Source organism: Panulirus ornatus, chromosome 31 (assembly GCF_036320965.1).
Source record: "Panulirus ornatus isolate Po-2019 chromosome 31, ASM3632096v1, whole genome shotgun sequence".
In the NCBI taxonomy this organism is placed as follows: Eukaryota; Metazoa; Arthropoda; class Malacostraca; order Decapoda; family Palinuridae; genus Panulirus; species Panulirus ornatus.
The window spans coordinates 12,080,679-12,104,314 of record NC_092254.1 but is presented as its reverse complement, the minus strand read 5'-3'; the positions used below and the strand labels follow the sequence as shown (position 1 = coordinate 12,104,314).

The window sequence follows — 23,636 nt, the reverse complement described above, 5'->3', positions numbered from 1 at the left end:
TGTCCCCCCAAAAAATGCAATAGAAAATTTACATTTTCTATGATTGATACTTTTAGCAATGTCTCACATATATAGATGGCGTTGCTTGCCTGGCCGCATCACATATAGAATAATGAATATACGTCTTAGTTACACTTCTTCTCGAGTGTATCATCCTTTGATTACCACCTGTCCCTGGCCGGGCCCTGTAGTAATGTGTTAGTGTCATCCTGACAGCTGTAGAGGTAAGAGAAAAGTCTTTTTTTTTCGCTTTGTTATACTGAGTAGCTGAGAACTCAATAGGCAGCATGCTCAATACGAGAACTATTAGTTGGGTGACGTTATTCCTTTGTGTACGAATGTGAGAGAAATGAATTGGCTAAGTTACATTATAACTAACGTTACTGAACAGTGCGGTTTGTGGAGGGATATGCTCACAACATTGGACAAGCCAAGCCTTGTTCAAACACATGACTGCGCAGTTTTTCTCCTGTTTTTCGCATTATTTTGGGGTTATACCTCCCCATTGAGTTGCAGGGATGGTAAATACGCCTCTGCTTAACAAGGTAAGCAGTGTATCAAGAATGTCAGCATTTTTTTTTTTTTTTCGTTTAACTGTTTTTAGGAGAAGGTGAGCTCACTTGATGTCAGTTTTAGTTTTATAGATGGAATATGGACCTCATGCAATTGATTCTTCAGCTATTAGGGAACGGTAGGTAATTTTCCTTTTCAGTGTTATTTGTTTCATAACGTTTAGATGTACATTTTGCTCCTCATTCTCTTGCACAATTTAGAAGCGTAGTTCTAATGGGTAAAAGTAATTTTAAAGTTCAATGCAATTATGTGATGTAAGAAATAGATTGTAGGTTCTAACATCAAAATAGGTAAGCTTTATATATATATATATATATATATATATATATATATATATATATATATATATATATACATATTCCTGTGAGCACAGGGAAATAAAACACGATAAATCCCAGGTGCACTTTGAAGTTATTGCAGACATGTATATTCCTATAGGTTTCTCTTCAGATTAATGAAAAAATACGTCTTTTAAAATGCTATTTTACTAAGCAGTAGGATAATTTGCCAAAGAAAATAAAGACCTTGAATATATTTATATTTCAAAGGTAAATTGCCAATGAAAATAAAGAACTAAATATATTTTAAAGAAGTTTTTGCCTTAAAAAAAATCGGTTATAATAATTCATTGCTTTAATGAGTCATTAAATCTTGATAAAAGTCGCCAAGAGCGTATCCTAGTTTATATGTTTCTTCAGTTATTGACATGTACAGTAATTACTAGTGTTATAGTCTAATTTTACAGTAGTCCTTAATGATTTATATATATATATATATATATATATATATATATATATATATATATATATATATTCCTATGAGTCCACGGGGAAAATGAAACACGAAAAGTTCCCAATTGCACTTTCGTGTAATAATCACATCATAAGGGGAGACACAAGAGAGAAATGTAACAGTCAGTTGATATACATCGAAGAGACGAAGCTAGGACGCCATTTGGTAAACATATATATATATATATATATATATATATATATATATATATATATATATATATATATATATATATATATGTTTATTTATTTTGCTTTGTCGCTGTTTCCGGCGTTAGCGAGGTAGCGCAAGGAAACTATATACAGTATATAATTCCCCGCTGTCTTCTACCAACAGGGCCTCGCCTAAGTGACTTCCATGGTGACGCAACATTATGCAGGGGAAGTCCGGTAACACCTGTACATCTGTATCAATTTGGCGAAGTTTAGGGACTGCAACCATGAGCATTTTCCGCAGAACTTTTCAGGTTTGTTCTTGTATTTAATTCCAACCTGTACGCGCTTCATTGACCCTAAATCACCAAACTACCGGCCGGCTAGTTTACGATAGTCTTCCAGCTAAACTTTTTGTGTTGCCTTCATGATCCTACAGTCACAAACTTCATTAACAGGTTCTACAACGGAGACTTTTGACGCGAACTACAGGGAATGCACCGTGCAGGGAATATGCCTTCTCTTATTTCCATTTTTGATCACACAGAGCTAATTACGAGCTTACTCCATGACTTTCAAAGCATCTCAATACCTCGTTGCCCTTCCTAGAAATCCTATATTGACACCTATTTAGTTTATTTTCCTTAGTTGACGCTTATCATCATCATTGGTGAGACTAATCGGGATAACTAAGTGAGTTAGAGTGAAATTTCGCTGTAGCCCCAGGAAAAGGTGATATGATACGGGTTGGATAGGGTGGTGAAAGAAAGCCATCTTGAAGCAGAGGCTTGCTCGTGGGGATACCACGAGAAACCGTGGCCATCTGGGAGATTTTGAAGATATTTAGGGTAAGGATTGTTGATATTTGCTGGCGCAGTGTTTGGTCTGTAGGAAATGGCATCTGAAAAAGGATGATAAGTGGTGGGACGACGAAGTAAAGTTTCTTATGAAAGAGATGTATCGCGATATCTGTTGGGAAGAGGTGCAAGTGATGGGATGTACAAGAGAAAGTGGTAAGAAATCAAGAGGAAGCGAAGCAGCAGAGACTGAAAAAGAGGGCATACGAGATATGGGGAGAGAAAGTATCATTAGGCTTCAGGGAGGATAATGTAATGCTCTGGAAAGAGGTAAATAGTGTGAGGAGAGCAAATGGGAACATCATTTTAGGAGAGCAGAGAAGAAAATAGTAAGAGAGGAAGCATGTATTTTAAAGGACTGTTGAATTTATAGTATTAGAAGATAAGGTGTTTGGGACGGTAAATGTAAATAAAAGTAATGTTCAGGATTTTACCAGAGCAGGTGAAAGAGAAAGGTATTGAGTGAGAGTTCTGAGTGTAGGGAACCTGGAAAGTGCAGGTGACTGATTAACTTAATGTGTGGGACCGTAAGACATTTTTCAGAGATGTTCTCATTATGCAGATGTAATTAGTTTTCATCACTGCCTAGCTTATGAAAACATGAGGATAACTGATCCTTGATGATATGACGTAAAGACTTTATGGTAAATATTTGCTTGTATCCAACAGGCTTCATACATCAGAAAATAATAGATGACCAAACTCCAGCTGTAAAGTTTTTTTTTTTTATCATAGGCCTGTTTAGTTTATCATGATGAATGATGTGTTCATGGGATATAAGCGAGTTGTATACAGAATCTTAGCTTGCAGAGCTGTTGGAGCATACCTAATGATTTACTTCAGACTTGCAAATTCAAAAATCTGGCAAACCATTTGGCATATCAGAGGCAATCAGGCTGAGAAATGGCAAACTATTCATTGTCATTTCAACCATAAATACTTACCTGTATGTGGAAAAGATAAGTTTAGATGCAAAATTTATTTTCACAATGCCATATCTATATGCAGAGCCCTCTACTATGTCTTTTAAGGAATTTGAGATTTTACTTAATGTGCTAATACAGTTGTAATAGACTCTGCCATCTTTACATCTCTTCAATCAGTAAGTCATCAGTCATTGATAGACTTAACACTGAACTTGATAAGTTTGCTTTTCTACAGATATTGTGTTATGACAGCCCAGTGAGAGGAATTATTCTGCACAAGTATCCATAAGTGACTGTTTGGTGATAAATGCGATTGTAACATGTCTAACATACACTCCTTTTACTTTCAGAATGAAATGAACAAAAAGAATACAGTACTGTATTTTCATTTAGGAATTAGTCAGACTCTGTAAACTTACTTTCAAATGTACTGTTTCATTCTTCCATAAAGAGTGCCAACCTGGTGATTATGAATTTTACACATATATCAAGAGAACAGAAAGTGCCTCACACAATATCTTCAAAAACTACACTCGGTATAGGGCTTTTACATATCACTGCTTATATCCCTCTTGTGTATGTACTCTCATCCTTCCACCAGAGTTCTGTTCTACGATTGCTTCACTCAGACATCTTTTTAGAATGTATTCTTACCATTCTTCCACACACATATTCCCTCCACATGTTCATAATACCTCATGGAAATTGACTATTCCTCACTAAGGCCATTCTTCCAAGCCACATTACCTTTTTATAAACCAAAGTATTCTTATTTTTTATATCGGCCAACCTTTTGTTTCATAAGCTCTGAACTTACATATACTTCATTTTCATATACAGGATTGGAAGTGTTCATCAGGTTTCTTCATGCTTGTAAAACTTTACACTTGGTAACCCTCCCGAGATTTTCAAGCAAATTCCAGTTTTTCTTCATCTGAACATTCAGTCACAGTTGTCACTCACAAGTCATATTTCCCTTTGTAAATATACTATTTATTCATCTGTTTGCTGTTTCTCTCCTTATCAAGATGGCAGTAGGAATAGGTGACTGAGTCTGCTGAGGAGAAACTGTCTCTAGCTTCTTCCTCTATTCCAGCATTTGGAAAGTAATAATGCAGGAGAGAATTTCTAGCCCTCTGCTCATGTTCCTCAAAGTTGCCCTTTGTAACAGGCATGAGAAACATGAGATCTTTAGGAATGAAGCCAATTTGCATTTATTTTAAATTGATTAAATTTTACTGTCTCTTTCATGTCTGTTAAACTTGCTTACCCTTGGTTACCCTTCCGTCTCACTCAGCAGAGCAGATACATTTATTTCTTTTACCATCTGTGGTCTTGATTCTCCTCCATCATGCCCAAATTGAACTCAAGTACCCAAGTTTTCAGGAAAGTTGATAGTACAGTGGTTTCATACAAATTTAATCTTTTGATATTCAAGAAATACAACAAGTAAATCAATTCAGATGGTATTTTTTGTTAAATACTTTATATATATACAACTATTCTTTCATGATACTGGTACAATTAACAAAACAGATTGTAACTCAAAAAGTCACTATACTGTACATAAAACAGGATTCTAAGCAGTGTAGACCAGCCACCTGAAGAATAGTAAGTGTTAACAATATGATTCAAAATTCTTGAGTTCACAACCTCAGAGATAAGCATAACATAGAGACTTCTATAAAATGATAATGGGGACAAGTGGTGCATTTGGGTCATGGTATATATAAGGCAGCAACCCAATGTTATGTGACTGTCATAATCAATTTACAAGTGGACATATTGTTCTAATGGTTTCAGGTATATTTTTTTATCTTTCCTAAAGGTTTTACATTTATTTAGAATCAGACGAAGATGCAGAGTTTTAAGTAACCAGTTAGGGATCAAATACTGGATTTTAGATGTGGCTCATCAGTATGCTTTTCATTTGCTTTCACAAGTCTTTCCTTTAAGGGGATGGAATCATTTTCAGAATAAGATCATCTGCATAGGTGCATAGTATATAAAACTTAAAACTTTTGTATTGTAACTCGTCTCGTATTCACTCCTGTTGTAAAGATATAATTTGTTTAATGAAATATTTACCCTTTGCAGTAGCTTTAAAACATGAGACTACATAATCTTGTGCCTCTTTTTTCCCCTTAGATATGTCCCTCATATACCGTCCTTCACCAGTAGAGGAAACCACTACACTGCTTGTTTGAATATGCTGAAATGTGAGTTACCAAAAAAGGTGAGCAACTGTTAAAATTGTATTCAGGTAATTGCATGGAAGTTTCTGAATTTGACTTTCACTGAACTATGTTCCACCACACATGCCTGTTGCTGTAATTGATGAGGCTCATATTTTTCTTTGTTCAATTTGTAAAGTGTGAATTCAAGTAAACATTTGCAAATGGAGTAAAATCTTTAACCAGAGGTGGAGGGACCGAGGAGAAGTGGGAGACCAAATTGGAGGTGGAAGGATGGAGTGAAAAAGATTTTGAGCAATTGGGACATGAACATACAGGAGGGTGAAAGGTGTGCAAGGAATAGAGTGAATTGGAATGATGTGGTATACCAGGATCAACTTGCTGTCAGTGGATTGAACCAGGGCATGTGAAGCATCTGGGGTAAACCATGGAAAGTTTTGTGGGGCCTGGATGTGGAAAGGGAGCTGTGGTTTCGGTACATTACACATGACAGCTAGAGACCGAGTGTGAACGAATGTGGGGATGCTATTTCATTTGTGGCGGGGTGGTGGCGGAAATGTATGAAGGCAGCGAGTATGAATATGTACATGTGTATATATGTATGTCTGTGTATGTATATGTATGTATACATTGAAATGTTTAGGTATGTATATGTGCGTGTGTGGGCATTTATGTATACATATGTGTATGTGGGTGGGTTGGGCCATTTTTTTGTCTGTTTCCATGTGCTACCTTGCTAATGCGGGAGACGGTGGTTAAGTATGATAAATAAATTAAGTAAAAAAATTCAAGTTGTGTGTGTGTGTGTTTATTTGAATGAATTTCTAAGATATAATATTTTCATCTGCATTAAGAGTGCTGAATAGCCTTAGAAGCTCTTGTACTTGGCTTATAAGCCTAAATTTTATAATCCAATCCAATCCACTCTCTTTCTGTCAAGTTTAATGTACCAAAACCAGAGCCTCCTATCCACAGCCAAGCCCCACATACTTTTCTGTGGTTTCCTCTCAAGGCAGACCCACTTCTCTGAGAACTATTCTCCCTCCTCTCTTCCTTTATGTACTTAGCCATACTCTCGTGATAAAAACTCTTTATTACTTTTAGTAGTTTTCCTCCTACACCATATACTCGTAGCACCTTCCACAAAGCATTTCATCAACTCTATCATATGCTTTCTCTAGATCCATAAATGTTAGATAAATCCTTTTTATTCTCCAAGTGTATCTCTAGCAGACTCTTTTTGACTCTGTGACTCCTGAATTCATACTGTTCCTCGGTAATATGATGCTTTGTGCATGCCACCACACTCTTAATTAGCACTCTGCCATTCAACTTACCAGGTCTACTTGACTGAATGATACATATTTCATAATCCTCTCCATATTTTATTAAGGCCCAGCCTTTATTTGGACTTTTGTCCATGACTGGAGCCTCCTGTGTGAAAAAAAGAAATATGTCACAAAATTTTTTATCCCCTTTGCATTTATACAGTGGTACTAAGCAGGCACTCTTCCAATCCTCTGACACTCCATCATGAGCCATACTTAAAGTGAAAATTCTGAATAACCAATTAACAACACTGTCACCCCATTTCTTGAGAAGTTCAACTGTAATCACATCCATGAAGCCACTTTGCCATTTTTACCTCATGCAAGGCTTTCATCACCTCTTGCTACCAAACCATTTGCACTAACTGTCTCGTTCTGTATACCTCCACATTCCAACTGCCCCACATCTGACACTTTTTTATCATTTACCTCTCTTAACAGTCCTCAAAATGGTCACTTAATCTCCTCACTTCAGATTTGCTTGTTACCATTTCCCCATCTGCTCCGCTCACTTAAACTTCAATTTATTCCCTTGTTTTTCACACTATTTACTATCCAAAATGTTTTCTTGTCTACCTTGAAATTTGCAGGTACTCTTTCACCCCATCTCAGAAATGCCTTCTCTTTCAGTCCCAACACCTTCACTTTGACCACCTGCCAGTTGTATATCTTCTAGTTAGTCTCAGTCCTTCCCTGCAGGCAAAATCCAAATACCTTTCTTTATCTTTCACTAGCAACATGACTTCCTTATCCTATCTCTTTCACTAGCAACATGACTTATCCCACCACCTACTACCCTTTGCAAGATGCCTACATCCTGTCTTCCACATGCCACAGACATTTCCCACCCATGTAAGCACTGCATCTCAAAGCACATTCCAATCCTTACAGACTTCCCTAGTTTCATGTATTCCTAGCTTTTGCCATTCTTCCTAATATGTCCTAATATCTCTTGATATTGGTAATAATGATACTTTTCTTAGAAGAGGTAGCTAAGGGCAGCAGGAATAAGGGGCTGGAAATCCTCCCATTCTTCCTACTTTTGTCACACTGGAGTTCTTTCCTTCTTCTGAAGGAGCCATGCAGCACTCTTGAATTGGCCAAAGCCACTAGGCAGGACCACAGATAATAAAGTGTAGTGATGCTGTGTGTATGTCTATGTGGAACAAGTGCAAGGTTATTGAGTTGTAAGTATTTGGTGCCTTGATTGTGGTAGTTGCATCTGAGGCATGAGGGGTCTCACATTATGCTGAATCAGTGTTTATAGTATTTCAAGGATGAATGATATCGAGAACGCAGATGAGAAAGTGCAACTTGTACATGTCTGGGAAGCATGGTTTGAGGTGGGTGTATGACTGGTTCAGTTCTGTTCAAAACTGAGTTTGGAGGATAGGTGTTTGGTGCCTGCCAGGTCATTTTTGTTGTGTTTTGTCAGTGTTGTGTTTGCTGAGGGTTGGGAGGATATTTATGCATAGATTATTTTAACTTCGGGGTTTATAGTTTTTTATGGAGGGTTTTTGAATGGAAGGGTCTGTTGCTGTTATGAAAAACCAAGTGCCAAGCATTTTGTTGGGATTGTTAGGGGAATTTTTGTTTTGTTGCTTAGGAGGCAAGTGTTTGTAGTTGCTAAGCAGCCAGTGATTGTGTTGAGTGGTTTGTTTTGTCTTGTGTAGTGGCTTATGTTTGTTTTTAATAGGGTTGATCATCAGACAGGTGATAGTCTTGGTGAAGCAGATGAATTGTTTATACAAGATACTAAGGGATTCTTTATCTTGTCCAAATCTGGTGCCAGTTAATGTTCTAAGGTCATATGGTGTGTTTCTGGCTTTGTGTTTGTTTGTAGTGTGGATAGTGAATGCTGTGTGGATTGTGTGTGATGCTCAGGATAATTAAAGTTTTGTACACTGAAGAGGGCTGGAGAAAAAAATGCTCCTTGGGGCCTCCATTGTAGAGCTTAAATGTTTTAGAGGTGAAGCCTTTGAGAGTGACTAACATGGTGGCCAGCTATGAATTGGCCAACCACATTTTGTCATTTTGGAGAGTGGTTTCAAACATCCTTTCCTACTGTATTATTGTCACCTTAAAGTACGAACATAGAAAAGAGCTACATGAGGATTATTTAGGGCAGGAAACAGTTAACATGTAGAAAAAAAGAAAATATTACATCATTGTTTATTATATTATCTGAGTAGCCAACACTGAGGTCCATTTAATTGGCAGCTTATATAACTACTTGAGATGTTTATATTTCCAAATTTTACTGCATATTTAAGCAAGCAGTGGGATGTTTCCTCCCTCTGTAAGTAGATGATAGATTCATTATCTTTTTGGAATTGGTTTATTTGTCATGAGAAATGATAAAATCTAAGGTAAGGAAATCTGGAAAAGGTAGTCATGTATAGTTTAGGATGCAGTAATGTAATATACCTAATACCTGATAACAGTTTCTCCTTGCCCCTCATCCTATGTAAATCTTACATAATTTATTGCATAATCTTATCTCTGATCATCCATGCCTACGTTTCTTAGACTGGTACTCAGGTTATCTTGTCGGGCACCAAGCTGAGGAAATCTTGATGGACCCATTGTGATAGTAGAAGTGGTGGATGATGTTGAGGTATCGGTGGAACCTCGGGAGGCCAGTGTTCCATGTTCAGGACTATCATGGAGGACTTCCTTCCACCCTACTCTTTTTGTGCTTGAAGACTCTACTTTACAGAGATCAGGTGGTACTGTGGACCACTTTGGTTCGTGACATAAGTTATTTCTATAACTTTTTTGTCCACTAATACTGTTATGTCTAGAGCAACTTGTGCTAATGGTGCTTGGTCTGGCAAAATACATAGGATATTCTTGTGCTGTAACACCGAGTGTTCTATGACTCTGAGTTTGAAGCTGAGCGTTTTGACAGTGGCTGTTTTGGCACCAAATATCTGTATGTGTTTCCATAAATGGATGATGGTATACACACTGTAGACTCTTAGAAGTATAGCTATGTGTTGAATGAGAGCGCTGCAGGGTGTTATACTGTGTTGGCTTCAGACAGCTTCTGCGAGGTTGAAGGGTGGCATACCCGACAGGAATATCTGTAAGACAAAAGAAATTGAGAAGATGAAATTTAGGGGTCTTTTTAACTAATTTTACATAAATGGAAGAAAATGCACCCAAAAAATACTTTTCAAAGATGCTTGTGATCCATCCACGTAAATTATCTCTCATACCATCTTTATCATCTTGGTAACATCATATGGACATGCTGTTGCATGTGTACACTTTGCTAAATATCTTTTTAAAGTGCTGAAAAGTCTTCATTGTTGAACTTGCTCCCCTTCAGAAAATTCTTCTATCACCATTTACTTCATCACATTCCTAAAATATGCCTTGGATTTATAAAGATATACTTCTTTATCAGTTTACCTTTTCTTTGTTCAGTTGAAGGTAAGGAAGGTTTAAGAAATCAGCATGCTTTGAATCTATATGGATAAATATGATTAGCAATATTACCTGCAACCTGCTATGGGTAAATTGTAGATGCTACAGCACCTAAAGAGTTATTTACCAAAAGAGAAATCTCCATTTATATTTTAACAAAAATTTATGTAATCCCAGTTTTAATCATGAAAGAAAGAATTCAGATTTAAACAAAACATGAAAATCTTTCTGAACTCCTGTTAGTCATAAGTTTAATATCTCTTGTGTGCTGATTTAGGAAATCCAAGAAAAGAACATTCATAGGGAAACTGATAAAGACATACACTCTTCTGGTTTTTCCAATATTTTCTCTTATTTTGATTGGGATAATTTTTCCTGTGCTAAAAAATGCATCTTGTATAGCATAAGAACTGCCCTTAACTAGACAAGTCGTCTTTATCCAGGAGGTGGTTTCCACTGTAAAAGTCACTATAGTTTTGTTTTGAAACTCACTCTGGAGAGCTGTTAGAACCTGTTTAAATATTACATCTGTTTGTGTAATATTGGCAGAGTTCATTTATGTTTGTGTAATATTGGCAGAGAGTTCTTTTATATTATACACCTTCACCTTTAAAACTTATTTGTATTATTTGTATTTAAAATTTTCTCCTTTACCATATTCCACATATCGACAATCATTTCCTGATTTATCCCCCCCTTGCTTCTGAAATGATATTTCCAATTTTGAAAAGCTGTTTTATATTTACTACATCAAAGCTACTTAGAAACAAGTGTTATCTTATCTTACCTCTTCCTTCACTCTTTCAATTTGGATAATTTAATGGCTGCTAGCCTTTCCCTTTAGCCTCATTGCCTTACCTCTGGTACAGCTTCTGCTGCTTATCCCAAACCTTCTCCAGCTGATTAACATATAACTACCTGCTTGCGCAGTGCAGGGAGAGAGCTCTTCACATGGGGGAGAAGCCTTTCTTGAACATTATCAGGTAGCATTTTCAACGTTTGTATAGTGCTTATGTTATTTACAGTTTCAAATTTTAGTTTTTCCAGTCACTTACTCCCTTCCTAATAAAACTATCTCACATCCTTTCTAACAAGCTTCTGGCTTAACTTCTTTTTGTGAATTCTGGGTACTTTGTCATTTGTCAGGAAGGTCTGTTTAATGTTGCCATTGTCAAACCGATTCAGAAACTTAAAATTTGTAATAAGGTCACCCCATAAAATCTCTCCAGAGTAGGCAAGTTTATGGCTTTCAGCCTTTCGTTGTAGCTTGGTTATTTTAATGCAGGCTTTATCTTAGCTGCCCTTTTCTAGACTTTCTCAATAAAATGTTTGGTTGTTTTAAATACAGTGACCAGCCAGACTTAAGAGGTATATTCCATCTTTGGTTTAATATATATTGTGAATAGTTAGTGAATGTTCCCATGTCCATGCACTTAAATACAGTACAGCTCTAATATTTGTTAGCAGAGAGTGGAGTTTTGGTGACAAATTAGGCACAATGTCAATGCCTCTTTCACATTCCTGATGCTTATTTCTTTTAGATGATAAAAACATCATTGCCTTCTTTCACCTTGTTCTGTTCTTATTACTTTGTATTTACTCAAACTGAATTTCACCAACTATGTATCAGACCATCTTTGGAGACTGTCTAGGTTCTCTCGTAAGCTAATCATAATTGTTTAATTTTATCATGCCTTGGCATCGTTGGCAAACATATTTAGATAGGAGTCCAGAATCCAGTCCATCAGGCAAGTCATATTTATATACCAAGAAGGGCGATGGACTCAAAGCCAAGCCTTGAGGCATGACACTTGAGACCCCATCCTATTTCAAGACTACTCCTATAACCAGTGTCCTTTGGTCCCTTTTACAGAGGTTATTTTCTGTCCAGTGAAGGAGACTACTTCTTTTTACCTGAATACCATTTTCTGATCAGAGAAGTTAAATGTTAGTGGAATGATATTGAGCTGAAGGCTCAAGGTGAAATAATGTTTAATAAATTATATAGCCCCAAGATTAATTCAGAGGTGAGCTGAGTATAGAAAATTTTCACAATCATTTACGATGTACAGCTACCACAAAAAATAATCTTCAGACACCTCTGGTTTAGTGGATTTTAAGTAAGCCATCACTTTGATGATTTTGATGTAGTGCAAAGAAGAACTTTGTTAAAGAAATTTGCAGATACTAGGAATATATATAGATCCTCACCTGTACCAAATGACTGTTTGCAACTGGCATCACAGCAACTGGAAGTTGATGTGGAAAGTCTAGCAGGATTAAGACATGAATGCAGTGATGAAACATGTCTGCTTGGTTGATTCTGCTGTTGTGATGGTGACTGTTGTTGGCAACATGGCAAGTTCTGCTGACAGTGTTGTTGCTGATGCTGCTGTTGCTTGTGCTGCTGTTCTAGTTGTTGCTGGATATGTGGTTGTCCGTGGTATATAACTTGAGTGGTTGGTCTTGGTGTTGGGCATGGTGGTTGCAGCTTTGGGTGTAGCTGTCCTGCTGTATAGCCATATGAGTCACTGCTCTGATGGGATGAAACAGATGCTTGATCATCTTCTGAATATGGATCAAATGACTTCTGTTCTTGCAATAATGGATGGAAACTAGTAGAGGTTACTGGGCATACATCAGGCTTATTTGTAGAATAGGTTGATTTATTGCTTTCTTTGGAAATCTTTATTGCTTCCTTTGGAGAACTGCCATGAGTAAGTGTGCTTACAGCAGCCTGGGGAAGTAATTTGTCATTGTCAGGAGGGAGTCTGTCATTCTGAACACTGATTCCACCATTTAGCAAGGGACTTGTGCTGGAAGATCTGGGATTGGCAGTATTGAATGATTGTTTTGGGGATGGCTCTGGTGGTTCACTAATAACAAGTGGACTGGTGAAACTGGTCCGCTCGCATTCGTCCACTCCTGGTTGGTTCCTAAGTGACTGTAAAAAAAGAAAAAAAAATGCATTAATAACTTTTCTTTTAAGTGTATATGTTACACCAAAATATATCCTTAGAACTGTACAATGTATTATTTGAAGTTCAAATTATTTTTTATTTCATAGCTTTTAACAAATTTATTATAATTAAGTTTAATATAACAGTATGCACCTATACTTCATGCATTACCCTTTACAACAAACAGTGGAAGCCATTATTATTGTAACCCCTTAATGCCTCCGGACAGGTACTTATTTGTGCTGCTAACACCTCTAAAAGGATGTTTATACATCAAGATTCACACCTTAACTTCAAAGCTATGTGCTGAGCCTCGGTGGTGGGTGAGGTGGCAGTATGCAATAATTTCTCCCTACCGCCAATCATCCTCCAGCCATGCCTATTACAGTACATTTGCGTGAATCTTTTTTGGAGGAAAACTGAGCAGCTTTTAGCTAGATTTAGAGGCCCAGACAGATGATCATGAATTATTTGGATCATGTTGGGAGTGATTTTATGAACATTGATTCATTTAGCAGCAAAAGTTGGCCAAGACAAGGCAGGGAAAGGTGTACTGGAAAAAATTGTGCCGTTGTTGCCAGTGCATGTCTGACAAATACAGCACTCTGTTTGACTGGTGTAGCACAATTTTGCAGACTTTTATAGTTTAGTTATGACAAAATTATCAGTGAATGACATTGATTATATAAAAATCTATTACTTATCAAACAACAGTAATCAGTAATCTGTATTTTGATGGAGATAAAGTTAATGATAAAAATTGCTGTGACAACTTACATGACACAGCCTTTACTCCCAAACATTTTAGCACATTATGCTAATAAAACTACCAAACTAGTTGGCACAAAATACTTCTGAAGTGATTTTTTCTTATTCGACTATTTTTGAAATAGTAAGCTTAAATACATTTTGTAATCTTGGAAAACATGGAAGTTTTAGAGGAATGTTAAGGGGTTAACAGAGGATTTGTTATGGTAATATTCACCTAACAAGACCCTTATCCATCTTTCTGTGTGTGTCTCGCTCTCTCTTTCTTTACCTTTTATGAGATTTTCAAAAATGTATTAAAGTACCAAAGTATAAAGATACTACATTAAGCTGAATACTAAATCTTCAATCGTTCCATAAAAAGAAATTTTCAATATTATTTCATTCACCATTTCACTGTTGATGGCTTCAGTCCAGCATAAAAATTCTTTTTTTTTTTTTTAACTAAAAGCAGGTAAGCAGTATGCAGACAGTGAATTCTAAAATCCCTGCACCTACAGCAAAAAAACAAATATGGCATCAACTTGAGTATCGCTAGGGCAGCATTGCAAGACACTCCTATTCATGTGGAATTTCTGTACTAATGCAGATTATTTCAGTAAAACTAAGTAAGCCTTCTGATGATGCTGATTGGCCAGACCCAGAGGGGTGGATAGAAGGAGACTGCATAAATGGTGAAACAGAGAATACCAAAGACCCCTGAACAGGGAGTCGTGCATAAAGACAGTTTGTCATAAGAGAGTCATGCATAAAGACAGTTTGTCATACGCCAGCCAACTTGTGCTGGCTGCCAAAATAAATTTCAGAAATTGTCAGCAAAGTGAGTTATTACTTTCCCCACTGAGTGTTACATTCCTTACTTTTAGAAGAAATATTAATTTCATTACCAGTTAAGGTCTAATCATCTTCCTATGCTGGTCTTACATAAAGTTGGATTAATGCAAAGGTTGGATACCTGGACATTTAATAGCATTATATTAAGAGAAGTAAAACAAAAATCAGTTACGTAGTATTGTACTGTATGTATAACAGAAACTGTAATGAAATTCCTCTTAAGGTCTTCCAACACAGCTGTAGATGAGCCTCCACTAGAATTGGTCTTCACTGTGTCAAACTAGTTGCAAAGTCTAACCCTAGCCTCACATTTTCCAATACAATATGTAAATGTACATTTCTACCCAGTGCCTCACAAGGCCAACATGCAAGATGCTGAGTTTTATCTTGTGGTCCAATAGTAGTATAACTGAAATTTTGACAGAACATCAGAAGTTATTAGACTGGGACAAGTCTTGACAGAAAATTAGTTCAGTGGATGCCTAGAAGTTGGATACTCGGACTTGCTTTTTATATGATAATTTTTATTTTTTCAGTTAAGATTTCTTCACCCAGATAAGGAGGAAGGCTAAAAGTATGCAAGATTGAGAGTTAATAGTGGAGTTTTACTTTGTTTATAAACCCCACTACATCATGTAGTAATGTAACATGACATCAAGACACACACAGTTGTTCAAAAGCTTTGCGTATTTAGAAATAAAAATTCACATCTAATTACTGCTCACAAAAATATAAAGAAACTGTTGTTCAGCATGGTGCTGTTGGTGCCAGTCCACACATTTTATTTCCTACCACAGGTTAAATACCGTTTGCATTGTAGACTCCTTTAGCCAGCCATAGATGGCAATCCAAACCAAGGATAAGTCATTGAATTAGTCTGAAGACGTCAGTATCTTTCCAATGACCATTTACCATAATGGACAGTTGTGTCCCTTCTCTTGAAAGTATGCACCCAGTGCATCCCTAACAGCACCCATGTGTGTATTTCCAAGATAGAATATTTTGATCTGTATTAAGAGCACCGAAAAGCCCTAGAAGCTCCATCACTTGACTTATAAGCCTAAATTTTATAATCCAATCCTAACAGCCCCTTGCACCTACCTTATGAGGCCCACTATGACCTTGTCACACACACAAGCATTCCTATATCCTCAAAAATAATGATACTGCTGGACAAGTTTAACAGATGAGGAAGAAAATCTCTCATTCTTATTTATCGGAGAGGAAGTGAATTGGCAAGAGTGACAATGGACACGCTTGTAGGAACAGCAGGTGGGGCCAATGCATGACAGCAGGATTAAATGCAAGTTCTAATATGCTTGTGTGGTTTGAAGGCAGTGAGTATCATCCTAATATCTATCCCTCTGATAAGTGATGGCAAGGTCTTAATTCAAGAGAAAGAAAAAAAAATCAGTGTGATGGTTTTGTCCATATTTTAATAAGCAGAAAAATTAAGTGATTTGCTCTTTTTTTTGTGCATCTTGTAAGTGCGGGGAAGTGGGGGCAAAAACCAATGCTGACTGAAAGGGTTGATAATTTATGTAAATGAGTTTTGAAACATTCATAGAATGAAAATATTATCCATCCAGCCATATCACAAGGTTTCACCACAATATGGCACACTTGACATTTCTGTTGTTACTAGATTTCTTAATATCTTCACATATGACATATTAGAAACAATACACTAATCAAGTTTACTTGTGGAAAAATTGGTGCAATGACATATAAAAGAAAAAAGGGAAGTAATTTGTAAGGCCATTTTAAAAGACAGGTTATTCTCTTCCTTCAGGTTTATAACTAAATGATAACTTTTCCTCTTCTCTGGTAGTTTATGTTTTTCTCTATAATTTTACTCTGCAGGCTTCTGTTTTCTTTAGCTAAAGCCATTACCCTCAGTATCTGTTCTTCAGCTCCAGCAGTTTCACTTGCTTTTTGTCCCTCTATCAGAGCAGTTTCTTTTGGATGGCCTATTTTAGCATGAATGTATGCACAAGTGTATGTTATATTTAGACAGGAATCTGTACTATCAAATTTGACTGTTTAATATTTGGACATTGAAACCCATGAGTTTACTGATTTCAGTGCATGAATTAATATAATGTGGAGAGGTAGAATAATTTAGTAAGAAAAAAAAACAAACCATGATACTGATGGTGATTCTCCATCTAAGCAAGGAAAACAACTCTTTCAGATGTTCAGCTTTTATAAAGGTTTTTTTCTCCACTGAGAACTGAAAACAACTCTTTCAGACATTCACCTTTTATATATCTTTTACAAGAGCACCATGAACTTTTTACTGTCATTCAATCTTAAGTATAAGAAAAAGTGACAGATAATGACTTTATCAAAGATTAACAATACCTTCATAGACCAATACAGGGACACTATAGCTAAATATCCAGAGCCATATTTGTGTATAGACCAATATTTTTATATATGGAGAGAGACATGGACAGAAGAATTACACTATATGTCCCTCCAACATTGAAAGAAGCACTAAAAACACAGTAAACAGTTCTTCACATTACAATAAAGTAAATACTGGTACATGTAAGGGGTGTCACCTGATACTCTGGGGGAGGGAAATCATTTATGGACGTAAGTGGTAACTCATCTCCTTGGGTACCAGCTCCAGAGGTTGGGGTGTAGATCTCTAGGGCAGATGTCTTGCTTGAAGAAGCTATAATAATATAAGAACATTAGTGTGGATCTAAATTACATGTTAATGATATGAAGATCAACCTTTGAACTATCACCTTTCCTCTTACTAAGTAAATCAAATATGAAATCTGTGTCCATGTCTTGTTTTTAGGACAGTTAGATTTGTGTTTTCCATCCTTCAGAAGCATAAATGTCTGAAATTGGGCATTAATCATATTAAAGTCCTCTCTACCATTAAGAGTTAAGCAAGGCATTCCTCCATTTACATATAACTTTCCTGAAAATGAAAAGTCGTCAGATCTTTTCTGATAATTATTTTAAAATTACTGCAGTCTCCTAGCTGGTCAGCATACAAGCTGTCACAGAGCAGTGGTCATTGGCAATATGAATGGCTTCTTACCCATTTGAATTTTCATACACTGGGCTTGGATCTAATGGCTAAAAGTCTCTTGGTAATGTGACCATTCCTTTAGGTTCTTCCCTCTTTAATTACTGATATACTTCTCTACATACCTCCTGTAGTTAAAGGTCATTGGACATTGGGAACATTCATATGGCTTTTACCTGTTTGAACAGTCATGTGCTGCAATAAATTACTTCACCTATATTCAGTAGGAGAATGTTTTTCGATACTGTGTAAATTTATATGGTTTTTTTCCTGTATGAATAATTGTGTGATCTAAATCACAAATGAGGAAAGTATTAGATAATTTGACCATTACTATAGCTTCTCTCTAAAATGAATGTATGTGTGGGAACATTCGTATGGTCTCTCACCTGTATGAACAGTCATGTGCTGCAATAAATTACTCCAATAGGAGAATTCTGTTGCGTACATCAATATGGTTTCTTTCCAGTATGAGTAATTGTGTGATCTAAATTACCTCCCTGGAAGGTTTTTGGCAATGAGGCCGTTACTATGGCTTCTACATACCTCCTGTAGTTAAAGGTCATTGGACATTGGGAACATTCATATGGCTTTTACCTGTTTGAACAGTCATGTGCTGCAATAAATTACTTCACCTATATTCAGTAGGAGAATGTTTTTCGATACTGTGTAAATTTATATGGTTTTTTTCCTGTATGAATAATTGTGTGATCTAAATCACAAATGAGGAAAGTATTAGATAATTTGACCATTACTATAGCTTCTCTCTAAAATGAATGTATGTGTGGGAACATTCGTATGGTCTCTCACCTGTATGAACAGTCATGTGCTGCAATAAATTACTCCAATAGGAGAATTCTGTTGTGTACATCAATATGGTTTCTTTCCAGTATGAGTAATTGTGTGATCTAAATTACCTCCCTGGAAGGTTTTTGGCAATGAGGCCATTACTGTGGCTTCTCTATCAAATGACCATTTATGTGATTTAACAACAAACTCCTTTAGGAGAAGGTCTTTTGGCTTTGTAAACATTCAGATGGCATCTCTCCAGTGTGAATATTTGTGTGCTGAATTAAATGAGCCCTCTGGGAGAAGCTTGTTTAGCAGTGAACATTCACATGGTTTCTCTCCTGTATAAATGGTCATGTGGTTCATTAAAGTACTCCTCAGGGAGAAGGATTTTTGACACCATGGACATTTATGAGGATTCTCCCCTGTGTGAATACTTATGTGCTGCAGCAAATGAATCTTCAGGGAAAAGGCCTTTTGGCATTGTAAATCTTCAAATGGCTTCTTTCCTGTATGAGTACCCATGTACCTCAGTAGATCAATCTTCTGGGGTAAGACTTTTTGGGATTGTGAGCATTCATGGCTTTTCTCCTGTATGAATAGTCATGTGCTATTTCATCTAATAAGATAAGCATGGCATAGAAAGCAGGAACAGTGTAGCTGAGAAATATCATATAGTCATATTTCTGGGACAATGAAAAACAAACAAAAAAAGCCAGAAGACAAGGTATTCATTAAGTTGTGCAATGGCGAAAAAGATCTAACATCAGCAAAAGGGAGAACTTTTGTAATCATGACTTTCTAACATCAGGAATCGTTATTAAGAAGAGGGAGAACAACTTCCTTTTTGGCATGATTAACTGTTAAGTTTCTCACAGAAGGTGCTTCAATTGATAACTGAGGCATGTTGGTTTTGAAATATTGTTTGACATTTTAAAGGATAAATAAACTTGAATATCATTTAATATTGCTCCATTTTTGTAAAGCGGTTCTGGATTACCTGACATATTTCTTTTCATGGCACGACGTCTTAAAAAACAAACAATTATTGAAATATTAAGGACCAGAAGAGCGGTTCCCGTGAGAGAGATGAGAAGCAGGATGAGGCGTGGTACTCGAGGTTGGTTATTGTTCACGCTGCTACTGCTTGCTACCTCCTCTACCATGCCTGAGAAGATATAGAGGAGCATTGTGATAAAGTTCAGCATTGTTCATACTACTGCAGCTTATTTTCATGTTTAATATACCACATTAAATAGTATGGAGAACATAGTTAAGGTACTACAGCACAGTGGAATGCAGATAAGAGTATACAAATTCCAAAAAGTAACTCCATAAACCATTGTTTCAACAACACATTAAGTGATATAAATCCCATTACACCTGCTTGGCTATTGGAAACAGAGGTGATGAGGCAGAAACTGGGACACTTACCAAGCATAGTGACCATGGTGGAGGGTGAGCTGTAGTCTGAGTAACCATGGTCATTGTATGCCAAGATGGAGAAGGAATACTGAGCACCAGGTACCAGTCCCTTGATCACAGAAGTTGTTGAGTTACTGCCAGGGACATCTACAAACTAGAGACAAAGACATTTAATTGAAAAACCTGATTATTCTAGTTACACATTGAAAACAATAGTTATTTCAGTTGGAGAGAAGCAAGAGCAACATTTGATACTTACTTCATAGTTGTGATCACCAGTAGGTAGATATCGTATAGTGAAGCCAGTAGGTTCTGCTCCAAAGAGATTTTTCAACCACATAACAACCACATCAGTAGAGGATACAGTTGTGATCTACAGTTGAAATGCCCATGTACGATGATCAGGCAGGAAATAAAGGTAAAAAATGTTAATGGAGACTACTACTTCAGTTGAATGTGTTCCAATAAAAAAAAAGTAAAAACATTATCTTGCACTGTACACTGAATAAAAGTAAATGGAACAATTCATGTTGTTGGGAGCCTAACTATTTCACTTATGTCATTAATTTGAATATTGAGGCTAAATAAGATTTTGCTGACAGTCAGACCCATGCATATTGTAGAGGAAAAAGAACAAGTTAGAGAAAATGAGCATTGAAATACCAAAACAAAGGCTAGATGATAAAGACTGAGGGTAACTTGATGATTGATCTGGTTTGAAATGTTGTTAACTAAAGCACCAGCTGTTTCCTGTGGGGTAGGGTAGCACCGGTAATGGATGAAGGCAAGCAAGAATGAATATGTACATATGTATGTACGTATATGTCTGTGTATGCATATGTATATGTATGTATATGTTGATATGTATATGTATGTATATGTGTGTGTATGGGTGTCTATGTACATATATGTGTATATGAGTTGATAGGCCATTCTTTGTCTGTTTCCTGGTGCTACCTCGCTGATGTGAGAAATGGCGATCAAGTATAATGAATGAATAAATAAATAATTATGTATGGTATGAAATATACTCTGCATTTGGGGTTTTGTCACTGTATTAATATTACATTTGATTAAAGACTCCACTACGTGTGATTTTTCAATGTCTGTTGATGATTGTTCTGTGAGTGGTGGAGGTATGAATTATGTTAGATTTACTTGACATCAGTTTATATTTCAAGTGAAAAGATTAGAAGCTTTTACATTCATGTGGAGCCCATGTTCATTTTATCACACCGGACATGAGCTAAAGATGTATATTTTATTACCTATTCGTACTGTGTGGGAGGGTTAAGGGGCCCCAACTCTTGAACACTCTCTCCTGATGTAGGAAGGTAATATTGAATAATCAGCCTCTACTATCACCCAATCTTCTAATCTTTTGCATGCTTTCCACACTTACCATGTACTCGTTCAGTTTAATCCATCTTTCTTATGTTTTGGAAGCACCTCGTTACCACTTTTTTATGTTACCTGCTAAATTTCATATTTTGTCTTCTGCTTGTTTTATTTCAGTCTTTCATGAAACTGTTCACTATCAATTTCATCTGCCTGGTTTACAATTTAAGGGTTGTGACCAGGTCATCCCTCACTCTTCCCTTTTCCGTGGAGGGCATGTATAAGGCCTTTAGCCATTCCTTGTAACTCTTGTTCTTTTAATTCTGGTACCATTTTTTTTGCCCTCCTCTGAAACTTCTTTATGAGCACATTACTTCTTTAGGTGCATTGACTGAAGTTGAGAAGCATATTCTAGTTTAGGCTTTATGGAGCATTTGAACAGCATGCTGAGTATTTCCTTATCCATGTAAGTGCCAACAGACAGTATGTCTCCTTTATTGTTCTCATAATAAAGGACTGGTGATAGCTTAGGGATGAGGTTATCTCCCACCCGTTTCACATAGGGATTCCTACAGCTTATTTCAGGCTAGATAATATTCGTATTGAGGCTTTCTTTGAGTCTGTCTCATCCTCATTACTTGAAAGTTACTCAAGTAGAATTTTATCATCCATGTATCACACTCATGACCTTTGGATCATCTGCATACATATTTGGATAGGAGTCCATTACCTTCTGGCATGCTGTTCACAAAGATCAAGAAGAGTGACAGTCTCAGAACAGAACCCTGTAGTATTCCATTGGTAAACTCCACTCATTTCAAGATGGATCCTGTGATGTGCATCCTTTTTTTCTTTCCCGTGATAATCTTTCATACATCGAAATAGTTCCCCCCCTTAGTCCTGCCTGGTGATCACCCGTGATAATCTTTCATACATCGAAGGAGTTGCCCCGCCCCCAGTCCTGCCTGGTGATCAGTCTTCTTAATCAACATCCCATGTGACACAGTGTGAAATGCTTTTTGGTAGTTCAGATACAAACAATCCTCCCAGTCCTATCTTTTGTATAAAACATATCTTACATTCTCATAAAGGTTTGTTACACACGACATCCTTTCTGTGATACGTTAATGTCTCTCATTTGGGTAATTTCTCATCAGTAAGAAGTCATCTTTTTAGTTTCTGACATATCTTTTCTAGTACCTTACAGACCATATTTGAACTTATTCATCATAAACATTATTGGTATTTGTATTGTGCTACTTCGTAACATATCTGTATTACAAATATCAGTTCTACATATGACTCCTCATGCCTAAGGTGCAACTTCCAGTTTAGAGACATTGAACACTTATTCCTCAGTTGTCTGCACTCACTTCACAAAGATACATAAAACATCATTGCACTTCTTGACCTGTGGCTATGCCAAGGGGTTAGGCTAGATTCCTTAGCTCTTCAGGAGCTCAATGGAAGGGAATCTTGGGTCAGGAAGATAAAGTATGTGAAGGCAATCTCTGTAAATTATCACATCCATGACATTGTTGTATATTCACATAAAGCTGAAATTGGTAACCTATGAAAGAATATTATGAAAATATTGCTGTTAGGTATAAAGTCAATTGGGAGGTGAGTTTGAATGGAGAAAAACTGGAGGAAGTGAAGTGTTTTAGATATCTGGGAGTGGATCTGGCAGCGGATGGAACCATGGAAGCGGAAGTGGATCATAGGGTGGGGGAGGGGGTGAAAATTCTGGGAGCCTTGAAGAATGTGTGGAAGTCGAGAACATTATCTCGGAAAGCAAAAATGGGTATGTTTGAAGGAATAGTGGTTCCAACAATGTTGTATGGTTGCGAGGCGTGGACTATGGATAGAGTTGTGCGCAGGAGGATGGATGTGCTGGAAATGAGATGTTTGAGGACAATGTGTGGTGTGAGGTGGTTTGATCGAGTAAGTAACGTAAGGGTAAGAGAGATGTGTGGAAATAAAAAGAGCGTGGTTGAGAGAGCAGAAGAGGGTGTTTTGAAATGGTTTGGTCACATGGAGAGAATGAGTGAGGAAAGATTGACCAAGAGGATATATGTGTCGGAGGTGGAGGGAACGAGGAGAAGAGGGAGACCAAATTGGAGGTGGAAAGATGGAGTGAAAAAGATTTTGTGTGATCGGGGCCTGAACATGCAGGAGGATGAAAGGAGGGCAAGGAATAGAGTGAATTGGAGCG

The 23,636-nt window shown here is 36.9% G+C and overlaps 1 protein-coding gene and 1 long non-coding RNA gene across 2 annotated transcripts in view; one reads left to right on the top strand and one right to left on the bottom strand.

Annotated features, from left to right (window-relative positions):
• Positions 1 to 279: 279 nt before the first annotated feature.
• LOC139758813 (uncharacterized) lies at positions 280 to 8,955 on the top strand. Its single transcript, XR_011714942.1, has 3 exons — positions 280 to 545; positions 1,702 to 1,831; positions 5,449 to 8,955. It is a non-coding gene; the product is annotated as an uncharacterized lncRNA (long non-coding RNA).
• A 364-nt stretch (positions 8,956 to 9,319) lies between these two features.
• The window catches only part of LOC139758626 (nephrin-like), a 270,889-nt gene continuing 256,572 nt past the window's right edge, over positions 9,320 to 23,636 (bottom strand). The window contains exons 20-25 of the mRNA XM_071680134.1: positions 20,343 to 20,456; positions 20,093 to 20,237; positions 19,659 to 19,826; positions 17,385 to 17,500; positions 12,467 to 13,199; positions 9,320 to 9,909 (exon numbers count right to left, since the gene is read on the bottom strand). Coding sequence (XP_071536235.1) covers positions 9,320 to 9,909; positions 12,467 to 13,199; positions 17,385 to 17,500; positions 19,659 to 19,826; positions 20,093 to 20,237; positions 20,343 to 20,456 — 1,866 coding nt within the window. The remainder of the gene's footprint in view (positions 9,910 to 12,466; positions 13,200 to 17,384; positions 17,501 to 19,658; positions 19,827 to 20,092; positions 20,238 to 20,342; positions 20,457 to 23,636) is intronic.